Genomic DNA, 18,843 nt, shown 5'->3' with positions numbered 1-18,843 from the left:
AATATTGGGGTTTCAATAACGGATCTCTTAGACCAATACATTTGAACTGAAGATTTCTTCACATCACCCATAATTATACATAGGGCAATATATATTTTTAGTTCATCACAGTCAATAGGAAACCAAGCTTCATCTATTTTTCTTCTTTTATTTCCATTGTTTATCACTTGTTGCGCGTATAGATTTGTCTCCGTCACAAGATTTTCCCAAAATATACTATTAAAAATTATATTAAAAACGCCCACTTCCTTCTTGCTTGTACTCAACTGATCTAATGTTGCCTCTTTTATTCCGGGAATTTCCATATATTGCCATATTTTTGGTTGGTTCTCGTTTTTTTTCCAGACCCACAACTCAGGTGGTTGATAATAATCTTCATTATCGGATTCAATGCTAATCACTAGTTACTTAGTAGTTTTTCGTACTAAACGTACAATGTTACTACCATTGTCGCTACTACTGGTAGCAATGTCATCACTATACTCGATACTAATTTTTCTTTTGGAAGACATAATGGGTGATTTTATAATACTTCTTACATAAGATGTAACGTCAAATGCGAATAAGAAGAAACTGAACGTCGCGTCCCTGGAATGTCTCTGTGACCTATTATATTCATGTAGTGTTCGAGAAATTACTAGTTTTGATAGAGATGCGTGAAGAGAAAGATCGGAGAGTACTAAGAACAAGGATAAGAGACGGACGAGATAGGCAAGTGGACTGTATTATGTTAATTTCTGGTAGAGTTTGTATGTAACGAGATTTATTAAAAATTTGTGAACAAAAGAAATAGAGATAACAAAATTATACTATGACTTAATTGTATATGGATAGAAATTAATGAAACGAGTAATACAAGAATGAGAGGTCAGAGGTTAATAGATTACCTGATATGTCGTTAATGAAAGATAGTGTAAAGAGATGATCAGTGAGAAAGACCCAACACAAGGCTGGCCTCGATGAGAAAAAAGAGAAAGAGTTAGATGAGATGGAACGATGAGAGATGGAACAGTGAGAGATGTAGTCTAGGAGATGATGCACAATTCTTTTTGATTTCGAAATGTACGTCCGCACAGATTAACTTATTAAATGATTCTACCTAGACCACGCCACTTTTCGGTTCGAGTCGAGGAACAGAGCGGAAGAGAGAAAAGGACGATACACCAATTAGCGCATTCCACGCTAGGAAGAGAGAACAACAAAACCAATAAGAGAATAACACGCAGAGGATGACGCCACAAGGGACCAATGATCTATTTACACGTTAAGTGGCGTGATCCCTTGATCAATAAGAACAATCGATGTGTCTTCTTTTCGATGATAACAGACAGCGTCTTAATCATGCTATCCGAGAGATGCTGTCATCTAGTTTGAGAGGCGCAATTTTCGAACATGTAGGATAAGAAAAAATGAACGCAAGAAACATGAAGATATGAATATTCGAAAACGATCGTAGCTAACAACAAGATTTAAGATTGTAAGATCAGATTGTATCTAATATTCTGAAATGTTTTGTTTTTTTCGCCCAATAGACTTACGACGCCTCTGAGGCGTCTTATTCGTTTTTGGTCCTAAAACCTTGCGACGCCTCTAAAGCGTCTTATTCGTTTTTGGTCCGATAACCTTGCGACGCCTCTGAGGCGTCTTATTCGTTTTTTGTCCGATAACCTTGTGACGCCTCTGAGGCGTCTTTGTAAGCTAAAGGGTTAATAAATACTTTACTGTTACCATTATAAATATATCTCATCAATATACATAAATCTTACATTTTTGGGTGCTCGTCCGGGATAGAATCGAAGTAACGAGCTTGTGAGTATCTATAAGTCTAAGGCAGTGAAAGTGAGTAAGTTCATCATGGAGTCGGGAAGGTCATTTCAAGAAAATCTGGCAAATGCGACAATTGTAGGGGCTGAACCAGATATTAGTGAAATGAGATATCTGGACTTGAGAGCCAAATTGAGGGAGATGGGCTAACGGTCGACAGGTAAAAAGAAGGAACTTGCGGAACGCCTGCGGGCAGCTAGGGAAAAGAAGCTTCGGCAAAACGATGATGACGATGATGATGATGATTCCGAAGAGGAAGAAGCGGAAAGCAGTGAGGATGAAATTTCAACGAAGGCAATGCAGATGTTAACTTTTAAAGATGTGGAAGAGTCGCTCCAAGCATTTAGTGGTAACGATACGCTTAGTGTTAAGCGTTGGATGAGAGATTTCGAAGATATGGCAGAAGTATGCCAATGGGACAGTACTCGGAAAATTATATATTGTAGACGGCTATTGCGAGGATCGGCGAGATCGTTCGTGCGATACGAGAAATGTGGTAAGTCGTGGAAACAGCTTAAGAAGGCATTGTTGAACGAATTTGCGGAAGTGACAAGTGCATATAAGGTCCAAGAGTTACTTAGGAAACGAACGAAGAAGGCTGGAGAATCCTATCAAGAATACATCTACACGATGTGCGAAATTGCTGCTCAAGGAGGACTAGAAAAGACAAGTACAATACAGTACATTGTGAATGGTATAGAAGATGAGCCGTTTAATAAAATGATCTTATACGGGGCAACGACGATTAGCGAGCTAAAACAGAAGTTTACGTTCTATGAGGCAATTAAAGAAGAACTGCGGAAAAAATCGAAGACGCCGAAGGTGCATAAGAGCAAGGAAACGGAGGAACTACTACGTGGATCATCTACGAGGGCCGGCGGTGGAAGCTGTTACAATTGAGGATAGTCGGGTCATCGGAGACGAGAGTGTCCATTTAGGACAAAGAGCGGTAAATGCTATCAGTGCGATGAATTTGGCCATGTATCAAAAGATTGTCAGAAGAACATCAAGCCTCAGGAGACGCCGAAGCAAGTGTGTAGTGTGAGTAAGGAAGCCGAAGAAAAGTGTGTTAAAGAAGTGCAATTAGGAGACAGTAGTGTTACAGCGTTGATAGATACAGGTAGCGATCTTAGTCTAATTACAGCGGACCAATATTTTAAGATCGGCGCTCCCGAATCGGGTAAGGAAATTTTGCGATTTCGAGGCGTGGGTTCTGACTTAATTAGTACGTATGGCGAAATAGAAGCGACGGTCACTATTGATAAGATGGTGTATCCGATTAGGTTGCATGTAGTTTCTGGTACTTTATTGGGTTATGATTTGCTTATCGGTAACGATTTTTTGAGAAGGGTAAGCGTAGTAATTGACGCAGGTGAAGTCTCTATCCGCGATACAAAGGAAAGTGCGGTGACGAACGATGATGTGCACGAAATTTTTAAAATGAATGTAATTAACGAACGTAACGAAATATATCTATCTCATGTTGCGAACGAAAAGCATAAGGGAAAAATAGAAACTTTAATAACGAATTATCGACCAGTGGAAGTCCGCGAAGAAGGTTTGGAAAAGAATATTGTTTTAAAAGACGAAGAACCGGTGTACGCGTGTCCGAGAGGGTTATCGCCAAAAGAAACGGACGAGGTAGATACTAATCGCAGGGGCGTACTAAGTTTTTTCGGACCAACGGGGTAATTTCGAAAGTTTGTGCTACGGTATTCGGTTATTGCGAGACCGTTGTCTAATCTACCGAGAAAAGAAATAGAATTTAAGTTCAGGCGCGAAGAGGAAGAATCTTTCAAGAAAATTAAAGAGATATTGTGTAGTAAACCGGTACTGCGACTATACAGGGTAAACGTCGAAACAGGGCTTCACACGGATGCGTCTAGTAAGGGATACTGGGCGAGCTTGATGCAGCGTGACAATACCTATGATATGTTTCACGCGGTATATTATGCGAGGGGAAAGACTACTACGGCCGAAGAAAAATATTCTAGTTATGAGTTGGAGGTACTCGCGATCATTAAGTCATTGCGGAAATTTTGAGTGTATCTATTAGGAATAGATTTTAAAATAGTTACAGATTGTCGTGCATACACACTCACCATGCGAAAAAGGGATATGTGCGTGCGTGTAGCGAGATGGGCTTTGCTTCTCGAGGAATTCCGATATACGATCGAACATCGGACAAGTAAGCAAATGGTGCACGCTGACGCGCTAAGTTGTAATCCTTTGTCGACAATTATGTTCATTCTCGAGGACGGAGGCAGGCTCATAGCCAAATTAAGGCGGGTACAGCATGAAGACGAAAGTCTGCGTAGAATAATGTTTAGTGTTAAGGAAAATAGATTAAGCGATTATGTCATAAAGAACGAAATTTTGTATAAGAATGTGAATGGTGACGTGTTAGTGATAGTACCGAGGGCATTACAGGTGCAAATCGTTAGCCGAGCACATGAACAGGGACATTTTGCGGTAGATAAACCTGTAATGCTAGTGAAGATGGATTACTGGTTCGAGGGAATGGGCAATGTTGCGGAGAGGGTGGTGCGAAGCTGCGTCAAGTGTATTCTAGCTGAGAAAAAGAATGGAAAATTGGAAGGATGGCTGCATCCTATTGACAAGGGAGAGGTTCTCCTCCACACTTTTCATATGGACCACCTAGGGCCTATCCCCTCCACTAGGAAGAGTTGCAAGTATATCTTTGTGGTGGTGGATGGATTCTCGAAGTTTGTTTGGCTGTATGCGACTAAGTCTACGGACACGGCTTAGGTGTTACGACACCTACAGAAGCAGGCACATGTGTTTGGAAATCCGCAGAGAATCATCTCCGACAGGGGGACTGCTTTCACCTCGAATGATTTCGCGAAGTATTGCGAGGAGGAGGGTATCGAGCACATTAGAATCGCTACCGGAATGCCGAGGGGTAACGGGCAGGTAGAAAGGGTTAACCGTACTCTTATACCGTTATTGACAAAAATGGCTTCACCGAAACCGGAGGACTGGTATCGCTATCTCGAACTGGCACAGCGATATTTAAATGCTACACCAAATAAGAGCATCAAGACGACACCGTTCAGGTTGTTGTTCGGTACATACATGAGGATCAGGGAGGATCCGGCCATACGCAAGATGATAGAGGACGAGTGGAGACAGATGCTTGAGGCAGATCGGGAGGAGTGTCGAAGCTATGCTAAAGAAGCCATCTTGAAAGCTCAGGCAGAAAACCGAAGGTCATTCAACAGAAAGAGAACTGTCGCAACGCGGTATGGTGAGGGTGATCTGGTTGTGATCTGACGGACACAATTTTGACCCAGTTTAAAGTTATATCCGAAGTATTTGGGGCCATATAACCAACCTCTATCTGCGAATGTTTGCAAAAAATTATTTTTCTATGTTGTCCACTCAGAGTTTAATGAATGTCTAATTAACATTGAGTGGAACCAATCCTTTATCGTATCATCTAAAAATAATCTTAAAATTTCAATTTTTTCAGCATCATTTTTTATGTCTAATCTGTTGCATTCACTTTCAATATTTGTAACCATTGGATCGCATTCATTTTCTTTCCTTCATATTTATCCAGCACAAATTTTTCACATAATTCATTTAAATTTTTCTTTTTATTCTCCTGTGTAGGTTCATTTTTGTATAACTTTTGAAGAAATTTCATTAGGTTTTCGTTTATATGTGTTGCAGGAATAATTTTTGTGCTTTGTTCTATGTTAGAAACATCTTCTAACAAAAAATCATTGTATATCATATTTCCACTTTCATCTCTATAGAGTTTTAAAATTTCATCGTCTAATGTTATCCAAACATTTCTTCCTTGGCCACGTTTTTCTAGTGATTTCTTAATACTTTTAAATTCGTTTAGTTTCGATAATTCTAGGTGTTATTTATAAGACTGGTAACATTGTGGCATCAAGAATTTTTTTTCATCTACATCTGTTATTGTTTTGATTATAATAACGTTAGATTTTTGATCTGTATAAGCCGTCAGTTCAAATTAAAAATGTAGCTTCGCCATGTCTCCTTTGTTTTCCACAAACATACTAATTGTTTAATTATAATATGTTTGTAATCCTTAATTTGTTGAGAGTAAGAACCACAATTAGATTCGTCTAAAATAAGAGTTATTTATTTAAACATAATAGATTAGATTAATAATTTTACAACATTTACACGTGATCAACTAACCTAAAATAAGAGAATCAACAATTAAAAGTTCATGCTTCCGTTTCCCTATTAATTGATGCTAATCTTAATACGTTTTCAATTAAATTTAATTTACAAGACTTTTCTACTAAACTTCTAAAACGCTCTTGCCAGATTTAAAGACTGTCACACCTGCAAGATTTAAACACCAACTGTCACTCCTGTTAGATTTTGTTTATCCGATGTATAGCGCCACATCCAAACAGCTAATCATTCAATGTACCGGCACATGTATACATAGCTTACATATATATGTAAAGAAATATTCTTTAATTAATTTACCATGTTAGTCAAAATCGTCGGTACATACAACTGACATACAAGTCAGCTGTTGTAAAAGAGAGGGGGAATAGATAAAAGTTGCGAGATCAGTCGCGAGCGTTTACTTGAGCAGTAGGGACGATACGGTTTATAACGAAACTAAATGTCGTTTCTTCTCGTTACAGGTAAGAAATGTAAATATTAGTAACATAATTTTGAAAATAAAAGTCTAAATCTTCTCGTTAGAGAAACACAATTTTGTTTTTAACTGTACTCGACCTACACCATAAATAGTCTTATAAAACGACATTTTGTCCGTTAAAATTCAAAAAGAGACTACAGAAAAATGGAGAAATTACGTTTCGAATTTATCATGAAAGCAGCTACAGACAAGAAATCGAACGCGCTATTAGTAACTTCCATTACAACACCAGAGGGCGAAACTTTTGACTTGCCAGAAGAATTGAAGGATGTGAACTTACACACGGAATTAATGAAGACCGATACTTTTAGGAAAGTTAAAAACATAAACTTAAAAATGAATCAGAAGAGAAACGCGTGGATCACATTGAACTCTGAATTGCGGGCTGAATATATTGATGAATAAGTAATATCCAGTTCAGGGAAATATTATTAGAAGAAAGATGGAAAGAACAGAAGACTAATAATTTAAACGGCCTATCAAAAGAAGATCTGAAACAAACTTTAAGTAGTGGTCCCCAAACAACGACTGAACAAAAAAGGACAATTAAGTCATCTTCCGAAACGTTCATTCTAGAAAAATTACCCAACAAAAAGAGCAATGTTACCCAATGGAAAGATCTATTCGAAAGAGAATGCGAACGCCTGGATGTGCAACGAGATGAGGAAAAATAGAAATTCTGAGATTGTTCTTAGAAGGTTCTTGCGTTGACTGGTACAGTTCGATGTTGATGAAACACTCCATAAATTCGAGTTGGGCAGATTGAAAAAAAGATTTCATTGATACTTACTCAGATAAGGGATGGTCAATAGTAAAATATGCTATAAATTTTAAATATATGTAAGGACAGTAGTTTTAGCTATATTAAATTTAGCGCGTAAATAGTTAGATAAGTTAGATCTCTGGATTAAGATAGGTTAAGGAATAAAACAGGTGACGTCAGTGCTACAAAGAAAGCAGGAGTGAAATGATGTAGAGATTAAGAGATATATGTAAGAAAATTAATCAAGAAATAGCGGTGTGGATATTAGCATTGAATGTTGTTTTATAATATTTTATTTATTGTGTAGGTTATGGGTAGATAATAGGTAGAATTGTTTCTCTGTAATAACAAAGATTTTATTTTATTTTGAACAAAATAATAATGTAACAACTTAGACTAATTATTAATCCTACCTGTAATAACAAAGAAACAACATTCAATGCTAATATCCACACCGTTGTTTCCTGATTAATTTTCTTACAGATATCTCTTAATCTCTGTATCTTTTCACTCCTGCTTTCTTTGTAGCACTGACGTCACCTGTTTTATTCCTTAACCTATCTTAATCCAGAGATCTAACTTATCTACCTATTTACGCGCTAAATTCAATATAGCTAAAACAAAATTCTCATTGGAATTCACAACAGAAAAAAAAAAGGGAAAAAAGAAATAAGAATAAAGATGAAGCAGTTGCAATTTACTTTTACGATTAAAGGGACAGATGATCAGAAAAAGAATGTGCTCTGTATAACCTCAATCTGCACATCGAATGGCCACGTATATGCAATTCCGGATAAGTATCAACCAGTTACACAACACAAAGAAATTATGGCACAAACGATATTCAATCAGATAAAAAATTCGTTAAGGAGAAGGCACCAAATAAGGAAAATATGGATCAATTTAACAGAAGAATTAGCGAAGGTTTACTTAGACGAAGGAGGGAATCCACACATAAAGGGATTGTTCCTAGAAGAGATACTGGAGAAACCGGAGGATAGGTCACAAACTTCAGAACAACCACTGATGAAAATGTTAGAAAAATTGTTTGAAAAGAGCCAAATACAGTCGGAAAGTACAGGAAAATGGGCAGAACAATTCATTATTGGGTTATTTGATGGAAGAAATTTAGACGCAGATCAATGGATCACGAGTTTCGAAGAAGAGTGTGAACGATTTGACATCTCTGAGGACTATAAAAAAATTGAAATCTTGAAATCATTCATGGATAAAAACGCCGCAGATTGGTACAGTTGTACATTGTTAAAACTTACGATTGAAGCAAGCTGGGAAGAGTGAAAAAGAATCTTCTGCAGAACATTCGTCAGCAAAGGTTGGTCTAGGATAAGATATTCTCTGTCGTTTAGATATCAAACGGGTCCTCTGCTTAATTATGCGATAAAGAAAGAGAAACTTTTATTAGAAGCAGGAAGATCGATGGGCGATGGAACGTTAATTGATTTAAATGCAACTTGCCTGCCAAATTTTGTAGCTGATAGGATTGATAGAGAAAAATTAAGAAAGACAGAAGATTTATATAATGAAATAACGAAATTAGAATATCTAGTTCTCAAGAGCAACCCTTGAATAAAAAGGAATAAGAATTACGATAACATAGAAAAGACAGGAAGAACACCTTGCGAAACTTGTAAAAAGAAGGCAAAGACGTACGCTTCCACCTTGCAGCCGAATGCTGGTTTAAAGATAAGAAATACGAAACGAAGCATACCAATAATACAGTATTAGTAGTAAAACTAAGTGATGAAGATCCAAAAAACTATTACCTCCATCATAATTCGAACTTAAAATAACACTGAACAACACGTTCGATGTAACCGCTATTTATGATTCAGGCTCAAACATCTAACTAATAAATGCAAGACTAGTACACTTGAAATATAGGAGAACTAATTTGAGACAAAAAGTTAATTTAAGAACGACTAACGGTGTGTATAAATTAGATGAATTAATAAAAAATCAAAGCAAAGATATTGAACATAGAAGAAGATAAAGACGTATTCATAATTAATGATGAAAATTTCAAATATGACTTTCTAATAGGATTAGATTGCATAAAAAAATTTAAACTAACACAGAATGAAAAATTAGAGATAGAACAAGAAAAATCCCATTTAATGGAGAAACAAGAATACCAAATGAACTTCCATGAACATGTAGATTTAGATAGTTTCCAAGTCTTAACAAATCACTTAAATCATTATGAAGAAAAAATAATAGAGAATCTTATAGACAAATATAAAAATATATTTGCCAGAGATAAATATGATATAGGCGTAGTAAAAGACTATGAAGACAGAATAGATTTTATATTAGATAAATACTGTAGCAAGAGGCATTACCGATGCACAATTGAAGACAAAAAAGAAATAGAGGAACAGATCTCAGAATTACTTAAAAGAAATCTAATAGAAGATTCATATAGTCCTTTTGCTGCTCCAGTTACATTGGCATACAAAAGAGATGAGAATAAAAAATCAAAACTATGCATAGATTTCAGAGACTTGAATAAAATAGTAGTTCCCCAATCACAACCATTCCCATTAATTGAAGATTTAGTAGTGAAAACAAGGGACTGCAAATATTTTTCAAAATAGGACATAAACTTAGCATTTTGGTCTATTCTTTTTCGAATTGAAGATAGAGGAAAAACAAGATTTGTTTCCCAAGAAGGTCAATTTCAATGGACGTGCCTTCCGTTCGGACTCAAGACGTCGCAAGCCATTTTTCAGAGAATATTAGGCAACATAATAAGAAAACATAGGCTGTCAGACTTCACGGTAAACTACATCGATGATATACTGATTTTTTCAAAATCTTAAAAAACATGTAGAGCATCTGTCACAATTATTAAGAGCAATAATGGAAGAAAGGTTCAGATTAAAACTCTCTAAATGCACATTTGCATTAGATTCCGTGCAATACCTAGGTCACATCATAAAACACAACTCAATTTCGCCAATAAAAGATAATCTAATTTCAATAAAAAAGTTTCTAATACCGAAAAATCAGAAGAATATCAGACAGTTCTTAGGGAAGATTAATTTCTATAACCAATACGTTCCGAAAATTTCACTAATTTTGGAACCCTTACATAACTTACTAAGAAAGAGACAAAAATTCATTTGGTCCTAAGAATGCCAAGAAGCCTTCGAATATATGAAAGATTTCCTCTGCACTCAACCAACATTAGCCATTTTTTATCCCGGTCTACCGATATATATACACGGATGCAAGTTTACAAGGTATAGGAGCTGTGTTAAAACAACCACAACTAAACGATGTTCAAGAGATGGAAAAACCAGTAGCATATTTTTCAAAAAAACTCAATGAAGCACAAAAAAGAAAAAAAGCTATTTACTTGGAATGCATAGCAATAAAAGAATCAACGAAATATTGGCTACATTGGCTTATAGGTAGACACTTTAAACTATTCTCAGATCACAAACCATTGGAAAAGATGAATATTAAAGCTAGAAAAAATGAAGAATTCGGCGATCTCACCTACTATTTATCACAATATGATTTTGAAATAATATATCACCCAGGTAAAGATAACTTAGAAGCAGACTGCTTAAGCAAAAACCCAGTATTAGAGTGTCAGGGTTGCGTCAGGGTTGCGTCAGGGTTGCGTCACGGTCCCCCCCGTGGGTAGGGGGTAGTAGAATACTCCACAGTATTCCCTGCTTGTCGTGAGAGGCGACTAAAAGGGATGGTATGAATGGTGTATGATTGCTCTCCGTATGGCTATTCCTATCTTTAATTCTTTCTATCCCCTCTTTTCTTCTCTTTTCTTCTCTCTTACTTCCTTCTTTTCCTTTCGTTTCCGCTGGCTTGTGCCATTTATCAAAAAATATGAAATGAGTACAAGTTCAGCGAAAACCCAGTGTGGAAGGGATACTCACACAACGGCGGTGATTGGTGGTGAGAGAGCAGGCCACCCATCGTCGACATCCGGCAACTGCTATGAGTCTGGGGTAGGCGACCTGGCCCCGACTCTGGATAGAGCTTTGGGAAGTTATTCGCGGGTTGGCGACCTGGCCCGCGAACGGACAAATATGCCAGGAAGAGAAGATATGGAATCCGACGCACCATCAGTCGGATCCTTCAGAAAAAGGGCGAGGCCGATCGCTTACACCTCGTCATCAGAGGACGAGGTGGTAGATCTAACGAGTATGGAGGGAGTTATAGCGGAGAAGCCATCAGTTTCCAATTTGGAATCAGGGAGACTGATTGACCTAATTCTAGACCATGTTGCCGAGGCTGAAATCAAAAGAAAGACCTGTGGCAACATTAAGGGAGAAATATCCGGGAAAATGAAGAGTTGTCACCTGGGAATAATAGAGGTTGCTAGGGAGCTGCAGGCTCGGAACAGGTTGAGTTGCAGTTCTGATATCCGCGAGACGTTGGAGCAGTTACGCTCCGAGACTAGAGCCACAAATAATCGGCTCAAACAAGTCGAGGAAGGTGTTCGCGTCTTAGACGCGAACTTAAGCGTAAGGATGCGCTCCTCGAGAGAGTTTCAAAGAAAAATCATTATAATACCGAAAACCCTCCAACGATGGAAGTAGCAGCATCAAATAAGCGGGCCCAGTCTTTCGCTGAGGAAAGACTGGTTGCAGCAAGGAGGGAGAATAAATTGGACGGCAAGGCGACGATAAAAATCTTAGCCGAATTATCCAAATCTATTACATCTATTCAACAGGAATTGAAGGCGATGAAAGAAGAACGGGGCTTTTACGCCCAGGTCGCGGCCCGACCACGAGTTGCCCCCTCGCCGGTGACACCGACGCCACTGGCCCACATCCCAGACAGGGATGGGTTTATAGAAGTTAGAAGGAGGGGCAGGGCTCCTGTGCCTGCTGGGGGACTCCTCCCTGTGCGAGCGAGAGTTGGAAGGATAGCTCCTTCTGCTCGACCTCGCGTGGGGGAGGGGGTCTCTGCCACGGGAGAACCAAAAAGAAATAAGAAGAAGAAAAAAAAGAGTAAATCAAGAAGAATCAGGGAAACGGCGGCAGTCTCCCTGACCTGTGAGGAAGGGGCCTCATATTTGAAGGCCCTTCAAAAGATTGAGGAGAACGTCAAGCTTGACGACATTGGCGTCAGCGGCTTGTCGTATTGGAGGGGCCTGACGGGCTCCTTCATTTGGGAAGTCAGGGGCAAGGACGCCAATGCGAAAGCGGACAGAGTCGCAGAGGCGATGAAGGGGGGTCCTCCCTGAGGCGAAGATCGCGAGGCCTCAGAGGACTGCCCCAATTAGATTGGTGGGGGCCTACCCGACTACCACCCTGACAGCGGTCAGGTGCGGGTTGCTGGGGGGTAGATCGGGTAAAGACCCAAATTTAATATCAATGGGAGAAATTCGCCTGGGCAGGGGCAGCCGTTACGAGGCCACTGTTGTGGCTCCGACGGCTCTAGCCCAGGCGGCTATTGAGAAAGGTACAATCGTAGTGGGGTGGGGGAAGGTGCGGGGTTTCCCCATTAGGCCTAGGCCTCTAAGGTGCCACAGGTGCTAAGCAAGGGGTCACGTGGCAGCCGCTTGCCCAGCTCCCAGTGCAAGACTTGATGTTTGCTTCCGGTGCGGAGAGCCGGGACATGTGGCACGCATGTGCGAAGACAAACCGAAATGTCCGGTCTGTGCGAAAGCGGGGCGTTCCCAGACGTCGCATAGGGCGGGCTCCTGGGAGTGCCCACTAGTTCCTCCTATCAGAGGGAAGGACAAAATTCTGGAGGCAGCCAGCCGACGGGTCGGCGATAAGGGTAGTGCGAGCGTCGGGGCCGACTCGGGCGCTGCCCCTATTGTAAATATTGGTGTAAATAACAATAACAATAATAGTATGGAGGTGGAGCAGGCAGACCCTGCCCCTCCATGCAGCCTTGAAATGGTTCTAAACTAATATGACGATGATCCAAATTAACCTCAATCACGCGCGTAGGGCCCAGGATTTACTGGGCCAGCGAATGAGGGAGGTTAAGGCGGACATCGCCATAGTGTCGGAGCAGTGGTGGGTCCACCCTGGGGATGAGAAATGGCTCTCATCCCTAGGTGGGTCGCCCCTCGCCGCGATTCTTGTGAGCAAAGGCGGAGGAACCTGTAGCCTAGTGCGCATGGGTTTGTTTTTTGTGGCCGCTAAATGGGGGGACTCGCTGGTAGTTTCAGTCTACTTTCCCCCCAGCGAGGATATTAGCAAATTCTGTAGACTCCTTGATGTGCTTGAAGAGCTCTTAGGATCATTTCCTGCTCTTTCAGCGTTGGTTGCCGGAGACTTCAGTGCCCGGTCCCATAGATGGGATCCGGAAGGCAGAAGCAACCTAAGGGGTGAGTTGCTCTGCACGTGGGCCAATAGGTCGAACCTAAGCCTGGGCAACCAGGTTGGCCACCCCACGTGCGTTCGGCCGCAAGGGTCGAGCGTTATAGACCTTACGTGGGGATCTCCGACAGCAATCTTCCGCTTATCGGATTGGAGAGTGGATGAGGCCGAGTCCCTTTCGGACCATATGTACGTTATATTTGAATATAGGCGTGAGGCTACAGGCTTCCGAAGCCTTTGCTCTAGATATAGAATTTTCCCTAGGTGGAATACGAGGGCTGTGGACGAGGATAGGCTCGCCGCAGCTCTCGTATGTGCTAACTGGACACGTGACTTTGGTGCCAGTTTGGAGGATAATGTGAAGTGGGTGAATAACATACTAGTAAGTGCGTGTGACACGGCTATGTCGAGGGTGAGATCCTCTGTGAGCTGGAGGCGTTCGGTGGCATGGTGGTCGCCGGAAGTTGCGGCCCTGCGAAGGGAGGCTATGGCGTCAAGAAGACGATACCAGAGGGCCAAACATAGTGGGGATCAGGCTAGGATCCGGGATTGCCTGGAGAATAGGAGGGAGACTAAAAGGAATCTGGTCCGTGCTATCAGGAGGGCCAAGGCTTCGGCCAGGAGGGACTTCCTCACTACCATCGAGGAAGATCCCTGGGGGAGGCCATACAAGCTTGTCATGAACAAGCTTAGAGCTCGTGGTCTTCCCCCCCTTACTAGGCACTAGACCCCTCCCTCTTGTTTAGAACTTTATCATCTTTGTTCCCGAGTGGTGGGCGACAAATTGCTCCAAATGCTAACGTGGGTGATCCGGACGGTATTGTAGTTACCACTGAAGAGGTACGCAGAGCTGCTTAAAAAATTGGTTCTGGAAAAGCACCGGGTCCCGATGGGATTCCTGGCCTGGTGGTGAAGATAGGGCAATCAACTGTGGCCGGGGAATTGCAGAGTGCTTCACCATGCTGCTGAGAAGAGGGGTCTTCCCGCGTGTGTGGAAGAAGGCTAGGTTAGTTTTATTTAAAAAACGATACAATAGTGATAATACGCCTAACTCATACAGGCCAATTTGCCTTGACGAGGTGGGAAAGCTCTTCGAGAGAATAGTGGTTTCCAGGGTGAGCGAGTTTGTTGAATCAGAAAACATTTTATCTTCGAGGCAGCATGGCTTCCGAGTGGGGTATTCTACTCTCGGAGCCATTGAAGAAGTGAAAAACTTTGTACAGGAGTGCGTGGGTTGTGGTCGAATGGGCGTTCTAGTCTCACTCGACATTAGTAAAGCGTTTAACTCGCTCCCCTGGGAAGTAGTTGTAACTTCTATGGAGAGAAGTGGCTTCACAACCTACATTGTAAATATTATAAAAGATTATTTTAGGGATCGGCTTCTGTCCTTCATAGGAGGACAGGGCCGGGTTCATAATGTAAGTGTGACGTGTGGGGTCCCACAGGGCTCTGTCCTGGGCACCACACTGTAAAACATCTCCCACGACCGTTTCCTTCGGGTCCCGCTGCTGGGGGGGTCTTGTGTTGTTTGCTACGCAGATGACACGGCCCTTCTGTCAGCGGGGCGGGACCCGGCTAGTTCGATGTTAGCGTGTGAAACGGACCTCGAGGTCCTTGTGAATGAGATAGAGAGTTTAGGCCTTAAAGTGGCGCCGCACAAAACGGAGGCGATGGCCATCCCTGCCTCTGCCTTCCGCAGACGCAGGATTGCTCCCCCCCCTGTGATCAGACTCAGGGGTGTTTGTATTGCGGTGAAGCCCAGCGTGAAATACCTGGCATAGCATTAGATCAGATATGACATATAGGCCCACTTCGAGGCCTTAATTCCAAAGTGCAGGGGATCCTTCGGTCCATTGGGAGGATCCTTCCGAACCTTCACGGGCCGAAGGAAAAGAAGCGACGCCTCTACAGCAGCGTGATCCACTCCGTGCTCCTTTATGGTGCTCCGGTGTGGTGGCGCGCTGTTGTGGAAGATCAGAGGGTCAGGCGGGCTGTTCGGGCCCTGCAAAGAAGATTAGCAATCAGGGTGTGCTGGGCGTATAAAACGGTGTCCTTCCAAGCGGCAATTATGGTCGCGGAGATTATACCTCTCGATCATCTGGCGCCGCAGCTGGCGGATGTCTACGCAGCGGTCCGGGAAGCGGAGGATCCCGTTTCCCCTAGGACAAGGGCCGTGCTGGGTGCTATTGCCAAGAGAATGGCAATTGCCTCATGGAAGGAAGAAGAAGAAAACCTCGTTAGCGCAATCGGAGCAACGGGGGTGCGCGTGAGAGCGGCCATTGCTTCCAGGTTGGAGGAGTGGGTTGAAAGGCCGTTTTCTTTGGAAACGACCTTCCACACCACTCAGCTGATGACTGGCCATGGCTGCTTTCCCGCGTACCTATACGGTATTAGAAGAGCAGATTCCCCGCAGTGTTTCCACTGCGGCGCGGAAAATGATGATGCCGAACACACCCTGATTGAGTGCCCTGCGTGGATGAATGAAAGCCTCCTTGGTTTGGGAACTGGGGGGGGGTGCAGCTCACTCTCCCAGGATAGTCGGGCGATCCCTGGATACCCCGGGGGCGTGGGCTGCATTCCAGTCCTTCTCAGGACTAGTTATGAAAGCCAAGGAGGATGCTGAAAGAGAGAGGGAGAGAGTTATGCGCAACAGAAGAAGGTTGAATGCTAGGCCGCATAGGAGAGTAGCTCCTAGGCGCCCCCCCCCGGGCGAGGCTCCGGGCAGCTTTGGCGGCGACTGGCCCGGTCTAGTGCGTCGCTTTCCCCTGATGAGAAGAAAGAGCATGCTGATGCATGGGTTGTATGAACCCGACCATTGCATCATGGGATGGATGGTCGGGTTAGTGTATATATAATTATAAATAGTAGGTTAGGTTGCGTCTCACCGTGAGGCGCAATAATTAGGTATAAGGTGTATTTGAGTGTGCGTGAATGGAGAGAGCCTGGCAAAACACGGGCCAGGCTCATCGGGATGGGAGCAGGTGAAGTATGTGCATGTAGCACGGTTCCGCCTCTCCACCCAACGAATGAATGTGTTTGCACCAGGGGGTTTTTTTTAGTCGGTAGAAATCCGACACTCCCTTGGTACCGGGCCCAAGGGCCTTTAAAGGTTTTTCCACTGACGAAAAAAAAAAAAAAAAAAAAAGGTTGCGTCAGGGTTGCGTCAGGGTTGCGTCAGGGTTCTAAGGGAGGCCATATAAGCTTGTTATGAACAAGCTTAGAGCTCGGGGTCTCCCCCCCCTTACTGAGGCACTGGACCCCTCTCTGCTGGCCACAATTGTCGGATCCTTATTTCCGGGGGACTGTCAACCAGTGTCCCCGAACGAAGACCTGCAGGACCTGGCTGGGGTGAAGGTGCTGCCGGAAGAGGTGCGAAGGGCCGCTGCCAGGATTGGCCTTGGAAGAGCACCAGGCCCTGATGGTGTGCCGGGACTGGTAGTAAAAAGGGCTGCTGATTTCTGCAGCGGGGGACTGGCTCGCTGCTTTTCTGGCCTCTTGGGGAACGGTGTGTTCCCGGAGTGCTGGAAGAGGGCCGGGTTGGTCCTCATAAGAAAGAGGACTGGAGAAGACGCCGCACCGAGTTCGTTCAGGCCCATATGCCTGCTAGATGAGGTGGGGAAGCTATTTAAAAGGGTGATCGTCTCCAGGGTGAGCGAGTTTTTAGAACTAAGAGGTATACTATCGCCGAGCCAACATGGCTTCAGGGTGGGCCATTCCACCCTTGGGGCCGTTTGGGAGGTCAAACGCTATATACAGGAGTGCGTGGGTGCGGGACGGGTTGGTGTCCTGGTGTCACTGGACATCGCCAACGCGTTTAACTCGCTCCCCTGGATGACTGTTATTGAGTCCATGACAAGGTGTGGCTTCCTCACCCATCTAGTTAACATTATAAAAGACTATTTTAGGAATAGGCTCCTGTCCTTTATAGGAGGACAGGGCACTGTACATAACATAAGGGTGACGTGTGGGATCCCACAGGGCTCTGTCCTGGGCCCCACACTGTAGAACATCGCCTACGACCGGGTACTTCGTGTCCCGCTGCCGGGGGGGTCTCGTGTCGTCTGCTATGCGGATGACACGGCCCTCCTGTCAGCGGGGCGGGACCCGGCTAGCGCGATGTTGCGTGTGAAAGGGACCTTAAGGTCCTGTGAATGAGATAGAGAGTTTAGGCCTTAAAGTGGCGCCGCACAAAACGGAGGCGATAGCCTTCCCTGCCTCTGCCTTCCGCAGACGCAGGATTGCTCCCTCCCCTGTGATCAGACTCAGGGGGGTTTGTATTGCGGTGAAGCCCAGCGTGAAATACCTGGGCATAGTATTAGATGCAGACATGACATTTAGGCCCCACTTCGAGGCCTTAATTCCAAAAGTGCAGGGGATCCTTCGGTCCATTGGGAGGATCCTTCCGAACCTTCACGGACCGAGGGAAAAGAAGCGACGCCTCTACAGCAGCGTGATCCACTCCGTGCTCCTTTATGGTGCTCCGGTGTGGAGGCGCGCTGTTGTGGAAGATCAGAGGGTCTGGCGGGCTGTTCGGGCCCTGCAAACAAGGGCAGCAATCAGGATGTGCTGCGCGTATAAAACGGTGTCCTTCCATGCGGCAATAATGGTCGCGGGGATTATTCTTCTCGACCATCTGGCGCCGCAGCTGGCGGTTGTCTACGCAGCGGTCCGGGAAGCGGAGGATCCCGTTTCCCCTAGGACAAGGGCCGTGCTGGGCGCTGTTGCCAAGAGGAGGGCAATTACCACATGGAAGGAAGAAGAAGAAATCTCGTTGGCGCATTGGAGCAACGGGGTGCGCGTGAGAGCAGCTATCGCTTCCAGGTTGGAGGAGTGGGTTGGAAGGCCGTTTTCTTTGGAAACGACCTTCCACACCACTCAGCTGATGACTGGCCATGGCTGCTTTCCCGCGTACCTATACGGTATTAGAAAAGCAGATTCCCCACAGTGTTTCCACTGATGTGCGGAAGTTGACGATGCCGAACACACCCTGATTGAGTGCCCTGCGTGGACGGATGAGAGGGCCTCCTTGGTCAGGGAACTGGGGGGGTGCAGCTCACTCTCCCCGGGATAGTCGGGCGATCCCTGGATACCCCGGGGGCATGGGCTGCATTCCAGTCCTTTTCAGGACTAGTTATGAGGGCCAAGGGGATGCTGAGAGAGAGAGAGAGAGAACTGTGAGAAATAGAAGAAGGATGAATGCTAGGCCGCGTAAGAGAGTAGCTCCTAGGCGGCCCCCCCGGGCGAGGCTC

At 43.9% G+C, this 18,843-nt stretch overlaps 3 protein-coding genes across 3 annotated transcripts; all 3 read left to right on the top strand.

The window, feature by feature from the left end:
• The first annotated feature begins 13,181 nt into the window (after positions 1-13,181).
• LOC122523804 lies at positions 13,182-14,321 on the top strand. The gene has a single exon (XM_043645679.1). It carries the CDS (start codon positions 13,182-13,184, stop codon positions 14,319-14,321), a length of 1,140 nt encoding a protein of 379 aa, XP_043501614.1.
• A 1,341-nt stretch (positions 14,322-15,662) lies between these two features.
• On the top strand, positions 15,663-16,217 carry LOC122523803. The gene has a single exon (XM_043645678.1). It carries the CDS (start codon positions 15,663-15,665, stop codon positions 16,215-16,217), a length of 555 nt encoding a protein of 184 aa, XP_043501613.1.
• A 1,704-nt stretch (positions 16,218-17,921) lies between these two features.
• Positions 17,922-18,551, top strand: LOC122523802. The gene has a single exon (XM_043645677.1). The coding sequence runs from the start codon at positions 17,922-17,924 to the stop codon at positions 18,549-18,551; it is 630 nt and encodes a 209-aa protein (XP_043501612.1).
• Positions 18,552-18,843: the final 292 nt, after the last annotated feature.

The sequence above is a fragment of the Polistes fuscatus genome, unplaced genomic scaffold (assembly GCF_010416935.1).
Source record: "Polistes fuscatus isolate 324 unplaced genomic scaffold, CU_Pfus_HIC Scaffold67, whole genome shotgun sequence".
In the NCBI taxonomy this organism is placed as follows: domain Eukaryota; kingdom Metazoa; phylum Arthropoda; class Insecta; order Hymenoptera; family Vespidae; genus Polistes; species Polistes fuscatus.
Note: the sequence above shows the minus strand (reverse complement) of the source record. Positions and strands in the feature narration are given on the sequence as shown.